General features: G+C 52.2%; 1 protein-coding gene across 2 annotated transcripts in view; it reads left to right on the forward strand.

The window, feature by feature from the left end:
• The window catches only part of LOC119100896 (angiotensin-converting enzyme), a 32764-nt gene extending 29659 nt beyond the window's left edge, over positions 1-3105 (forward strand). For both annotated transcript variants that reach the window (XM_037224089.1, XM_037224090.1), the window contains exons 11-13: positions 866-1006; positions 1487-1653; positions 2028-3105. In XM_037224089.1, coding sequence (XP_037079984.1) covers positions 866-1006; positions 1487-1653; positions 2028-2203 — 484 coding nt within the window. In that variant the 3' untranslated portion in view covers positions 2204-3105. The remainder of the gene's footprint in view (positions 1-865; positions 1007-1486; positions 1654-2027) is intronic.
• The last annotated feature ends 3766 nt before the right edge of the window (positions 3106-6871 follow it).

Below are 6871 nucleotides of genomic sequence, written 5' to 3' on the forward strand. Positions count from 1 at the left end.
GGTGTCCACGGTGTTGCAGTCGAAGTAGCAGTAGTTCTGTAGGGAGAGCACGTAGTTGGAGGCTGCCCGTGACGATCAAGCCGTCGTGTGCTAAGCGACAGTGTGGTAGGTATGTGACGCACGGTGTGTCACGGCAGACCAACTAGTTTTCTAGTCATTGGTAAGCTGTGGATTAGACTTACTGCTGAGACTTACTTGAGTGGGACGATCAGAGACTGTCAAACTTTAAAGCTCCTGATCGTGGACTTATCGTGGATGGATATCGTGAATGTCGTCATTCTGCAGCGGTAAATAAGACAGGAAATGTTTGTTTGCTATATATATATATATATATATATATATATATATATGTGTGTGTGTGCATATATATATATAAGCAGTCAATGCGTGTGTGCTTGCGAATCTTACAGACACATGTCCCGGGGTCTAAAAAAGCTACATAGGGATTGGAAAAGTTCAAAGGGCTCACACAATTTCGGCACCGTTCTTGCATAAATCTCACAAATAGTCCGTTATGAATTGTTTTCACTGGCGGTTTTGATCTTAAAGTCGAGAAAGCTCGTCGTTAACGACCTATGCCCCCCAAAAAGATTGAGTGGTTTTAGTTTAATGGTTAATTCTATGCCGGGAATCTTCACCAGATAGAAATGCGGAGACAGCTTTCAGGCCTGCACTTCTGCAACGCGACGTCTTGGCCAGGTCAACCTGTCCACGCAATTGACGGCAGCAACGTGACCGTTCCATGCCAGTCCGGACACAGCGCACAAGGTCTGGGATTCACAACCAGTGACGTCAACTTACGAGTCCAGGATCTCCACCCGAGGCCGAAACGGCGACCGAGGCTGACGCCGCCCTCCCATTCCAGGTACTTCGTGTCGTTCATCATCCAGTTCCAGTTCCACAAGGCACTGTGCACAGCCGCCAACCAGTACGACCCGAACGACCGGTCCCGGCCGCTGCACCAGTGCGATATCTACCGCAACAGAGAGGCGGGGAAGAAGCTGAGGTAAGCCAGCCGACCCGGCCGCCGGGCACCGACCGGACGCTGGGACGCGATCAGCCGAGCGGCCAGCCGGCCAGCTCCCAAACCCGAATGACCCGAGCGGGGGCTGGTCGTTGCAGCGGGAGTGATGTTCGTGCAGCGTGCCGTGGGAAGTTTTTAACGAGCTGTTAGCCGGGAGAGATCGGCGCTGGGAACATGCAGCTGACGCAAACGGTTAGAGGCACCGAGTGGGCCGTTTCGGTCTTCATAACAGCTGCGGCGATGTGCTGCAGGATAACGGCTTCATTGAATGTGTGTGCAGAAATGCATGGACCCAGTCGCCATGCACAATGCCGTCGAACACGAATAGTTCACGAATCTTCAGCCAACAACAGCCAGCAAAAGAACAGTATGCACCACGCATTCATTCATGGATTCCACTTTCCGTAAGTGAATGCCTCACTGTAGGCCGATGTCGCTAAAACCTGACCTGGTTGTCCACAGTGACATGCTGAAGTTCGGCTTCTCCAAGCCTTGGCCGGACGCGATGGAGGCGATCACAGGTCAGCGCGAGATGGACGCCACGGCGCTGCGAGACTACTTCCAGCCGCTGGAGGACTGGCTCAAGCGCGAAAACCAGGAGAACCAGGAGTTCATCGGATGGAAGAATGGTGGGGCTGGTGGCACCTGTCGAGAAGGCGCGAGGCGACCGAAATTACCCTGTGTTAAATTTGCATACATAAATGAAAAGAGAGACTTGGGCAGGCTGTTGTTTTTTCAACACAGTTCTGTACACAGCGGGTGGCTCAGGAAGCCATTGACAGACTCACCTTGACTCGGTATCTCACTGGTCAGCAGTCAGACCATACGTTCGAGCACATGTAAAGGTTGCCGGAGGGGTGCGTGAATTCTCATGCAAACCATTTTAGGTCGCCGTGAAAGGCCCCAACATCGCCTTCAGCTTTCTCCCCCGACAACTGCGCCGACCGCTTGCAAAGCGTCCCCCCCCCCTCCGAGGCTAACCGCTCGCCTCGTTCCGTTCCAGACGAACCGCTGTGTATGCGACGACCGCCATCTATCGGTGATGACGACGACCACGACCACGAGGGTGGCGGCGACATGCACGATGACGACGACCACGGCAAGGCGGCGGCGGCCGCGGCGGCGCCCCTCTCTGCCCTGCTGGCGCTGACGACCGGTGCCGTGCTGCTCCTCCGCTGAGCGTGCTCATAGTGACGTCACGGGCCCGCTGAGGGACGGGTCCGATCTGTGTGGTTGTGTGGACCTGTGACGACAGTGTAACCGCGCTGCGGTGATGGTCGGACGTGGCGTGACATCTGTTCATGACGTCATTTGCGGCTGCGGTATGGTTACTCTAGGTCATGAACGGTCACTGATGCGCTCGTGGTACGTTCATAGTCCCAGGCGCCGCGGGCAGCTTACAGCGTCCAACTGTGGCTTGTGCGATTTTACAGCAAGGGGGATATTGGTACCTTGCGGCTTGTAAGCGTGTTATGGAATGAAGAAATGGGCGGCGGCGCCGGGGTGACTTAGGTTGGGGATGATATGATTTTTGACGGGTTTGCCAAAAGGACGGTGTGGCGAGACTGACGTTATAGTTTGAAATGGTCGGATTAATTTTTAGAATATTCCGAACAGTGCCACGGTAAGGAATCCCCCTGCCCTGACTTATTGAACTCCGAAAGATGATGACATCTTACTAGATTTTTTGCAGCACCAGCATTGTTATGGAGTGGGAAAGCATATCAAAGAATCAAATACGCAGAGGTTTTGGTTCTGCACATGCCGAGTTTTGAATAATGTGAAAAGCTGCACTTGTGATACCACTATAGAATGAACTTCAAAGCTTGGTCCATGGACCTGACCACCTTGTAGGTGCCTAAAGTAGTTTACTTTTGGGGGATGCCATTGGGCTGTGGCTTTGTTCTATACATTATTCGTGACCGCTTATTTTTTTAGCCAGCTTTTCTGATAGTTATTATGCAGCGGGTGCTGTCCCAATGAGCATAACGGATCACTCAATGTCTTCGTTTTATGATCAACGTTTTGAATTAAGCCGTTATTGTGAGGCAGTCTAAATGCAAATACAACCGGTGTATTTAGATGTGTTCCGATGCTGCAATGGTCATTAACTTATGCGCATCATGAGTCGGCCGCATTCTTGGCTCTGGCACTTCGGCGCAACGGCAGCGGAGAATGAATCCACCTGGTGCACGGGCACGCGGCTACTATGGTGTTGACATTACAAAGCTTAGACGTCATGCGGAATTAAGGTATCGAAGCTCTGTTAGCCGTATACGTATCATGGCTCAATCTAACATTATTCATTAATGCACCTGTGAGGTGCCGCAGATTGTCTTGCACTGCCATTTGAGAGTTACAACATATTGATGCCGATTTCTATTCCGGCAATCCTCAATTGGTTCATGGCTCCTGCAGCCTTTCGTCAAAAGGCAATGCAAAGATAGACAGCGAAGAAACTTAATGAAAGAAAGGCATGGGGCTGTGTCGTCAATTCCAAAGATGCTGGCACCCACAGTAACTCTGTACCACAAAAGTCATCATAAAGCATACCCAGCACAGCTGGGACGAGCATACGACGCAGGCAGACGGCCGATCAGACCGATGTCGCCCTCGGGTGGGGCCTTTACAGAGGCCGTATGAGGCCGCAACCACTCCGGGGCCTTCACAGACGGCCGTCTGGAGGCCCGAACCACTCGGGTGGCCCTTCACAGAGCCTCTGAGGGCGCACACCACTCGGGCCTTCACAGACGGCCGTCTGGAGGCCGCACCACTCGGGGCTTCACAGAGGCCGTCTGAGGCCGCACCACTCGGGGCCTTCACAGTACGCCGTCTTCGGCCGCCCCACTCGGGGCCTTCACAGACGATCCGTCCGATGCAGCACCACTCGGGGGACTCGGGGCCTTCACAGAGGCCCTCCGAGGCCGCACCTCTCGGACGGCAGCGGGTTGTCGGATCTCCGCAGCGGTGGTGGAGTTTGCAGCCAGCTTCTTGAGCTCGCCGATTCGGCGCACCTTGTTCAATAGACACAGTGTGCGGCACTTTGGCCAGGCACACTTTAGGCACAGTGTGCAGCCAGGTTCTCCGCGCTGAGGTATCCCATCAGTCTTTTCTAGAGATCCGACGCACGGTCTTACTGTTGCGGCCGAAAAGGAACTGTTGCTGAATAGCCGTTTTGTTTTTGTTTACTGCGAGACAAGTTTTCTCACGTGCCGTTGATGGTGATTGGGATTTTAGGGAATACCAACTAAGATGACCATTTTGCACACTTCTCGTACCGTTACCATGCACCAGATACAGTAACGGACCTGTGAGGAGACCAGGACATTGACAAGGACGGAGATGACGGTGGGGGTAGATCTTCCTCAGATGCGACAGACCAATCAGAATCCTACAGCAGCCCTCTCCTGCTGTGACAACGTAGAGGCTCCAACTAAGTGAAAGTCGAAGCTGAGCTTAGGCTTTTGGGCTCCGAACCAGAAAATTATCAAGATCGCGGATGCTTGCGTGCATCGTCACGCCCGAGAGCATCAGCTGGATCCGACGGCGTTTAATGTTAGTCCGTTTGCTCGGAACCGCCATCGAGGGCGGCCGAGTTTAGTTTCACGTGGCGACGACGTTATGCATTTCAGATGTCTTGCCACCACTCAAGATTTTAGTGTCGTCGGCGTATTGGGCAACCGTTGCGTTCTCGGGCGGAAAGGATGGAGTAATTGGTGAAGACGCTGGGCAAGAGAGATTCAGAGAGATGATCCTTGAAAGACGCTTAAGTCTTTGGAGCGAGGAGCAGGTCTTTGATAGCATCTAATCTGTCAGTGGAATGCACCCTCTGGGTGTGGCTTCGAAAGTATGCAAAAAAACTGGGACGTGTCGATACCACTAGGAATCAATGTTGACAGAAGCCTTGATTGGTCTGTCACGACGAAATATTCTCTTAATCCAGCAGGCGGGCAGGGAACAAACACCTCCCTATGATTACGTTTGGGAAGGACATGGTCAGATATGGAGCTCAGTGATGTAAGCGCGGCTCCCGTCGGTGACGGGGGCAGAGACCGCACCGACTGGGGACATCATTCAAAACCCGCTGATGAGCGTAGTGATCGACAATTTTTGCGATGACTGGAATGACTGCAGTGGGACGGAAATTGTAGTGATCAAAAGGTTCACCAGATTTGGTGACAGCCCATCCACCTCCCGACATATGGCAAGGCAGCCGCGTTGGGCCTACGTGAACAGCCCACTTACGTCCACACGGTAACTATAGGGTACACATGGTACCACGTGACAATGTCCACGCGGTACCTACTCACATGTGGATGACCGTGGTCTAAACATGCGCACCGTCTAAGCTCGCTCATCTCTAAATCACGTGGTGGTCATATCGGGGTATCAGGTGCGCCCAGACATGTGCCGGGGTTTCAATATTGGCTCCTGCCCCCTACTGGTTCCTTCGACAAAACAAGACCCTGAACTTTGGGCATTGAGCTAGAATCGCTTTTGAACTAGCGTAGGAGTGAAAAAGTCCATTGCAAAAAGACCGCACGGGAGCGAAAAATTCAGTTCACAAAAGCTGGAACTTATGGGTCAGTGAGAGATGCTGCAACAAACAAAGACATACACTCCAAGTTTGCATGAACATAATGTCATGAACATGACAAAACCTTTTATTTTTTAATATCTCAGGTAATTTAAGTGCAACTGAAAACATCAAAGAATAATAAGCTCATAAAACACATCACTACCAAGTCAGACACAACAGACATACCTCTGGCTTCTGTTAAAATATGGCCAGGAAAAAACATGCTTATTTTCATGAAAGCAACCAAGCTACGCCTAACCTTATCTCATCCTGTCTAACATATTTGCATCTTAGCAGCATTTGTGAGCCACTGATTCTCACAAAATCCCCATTGCCACTTGTCATGCAATTAACAAACTTAACCTAACTTGGAGTGGCCCTATATATCGACCACTATCCATCCCACCCACCCACTGGGGTAGGTTGCAGGCAGCCGGGCATGTGCCAGGCGACGGATGCAGGTTCTGTGTTAAGGAGCCAGGTTACAGGAACACATGGCCATCTCGGTTGAGATTGAAAGGACGGCTTTGGTGGTCGGTGGCCAGGCCTGAGCGAGCTAGCGAACGAGCTGGTTGCCAAGCCGTTCGGTTTGTCGCGTCCCCGGCGTGCAGTCTGCGCAGGAAGACGTGAAGGGAGTTTTAGGCTTCCGCCAGAATCGATAAAACGGTTAGAACTTCGGACGCAGCTGGAACCGGTCACAGAGTTGGGCTACAGTATATTGGTTAGATAACAGATCATCGGGTCAGACTGCAGTTAATTGGTCAGGCCGCACATCAGGGGTCACGTTTCTAATCCCGATGCCGGGTTGCGGGTCACCGGGACAGGTTGCAGGCCATAGGGGCAGGTTGAAGGTCACGGAGGTAGGTTGCAGATAGCATCCAGGACACCACGCAACAGTCCAGGTCATGAGGTTCGGAAATCGGTGGAGAACGGTAGGAACTCAAGACACCGCGGTGGGGCAAGGGCAAACCGCACGATAAGTTCCTCGATGGGCGGCAATGTGATCTTCGGACACTACGGCAGCGGGAGGTATCACGCAGTAAGATCGGCAGTTGGAGATAGTTGTTCACAACACCGCAGTTGCAGGGTAGGCCACAGGGTCAGGTTATCAGTGAAGTACAGCTGACAATTCGTGTTTCAATGCCACAGATGCAGGTCACACATAGTCGGCGGTGGAGGGCAGCAGGGATTCTAGAAAAGGTTTTACGGTGATAGCGTAGGCGTCATTCGAGCTAAAACATTAAATTTGAGCGTTCGACAATGAGCCG

Source organism: Pollicipes pollicipes, unplaced genomic scaffold (assembly GCF_011947565.3).
Source record: "Pollicipes pollicipes isolate AB1234 unplaced genomic scaffold, Ppol_2.1 Scaffold_4881;HRSCAF=5763_pilon_pilon_pilon, whole genome shotgun sequence".
Taxonomy (NCBI): domain Eukaryota; kingdom Metazoa; phylum Arthropoda; class Thecostraca; order Pollicipedomorpha; family Pollicipedidae; genus Pollicipes; species Pollicipes pollicipes.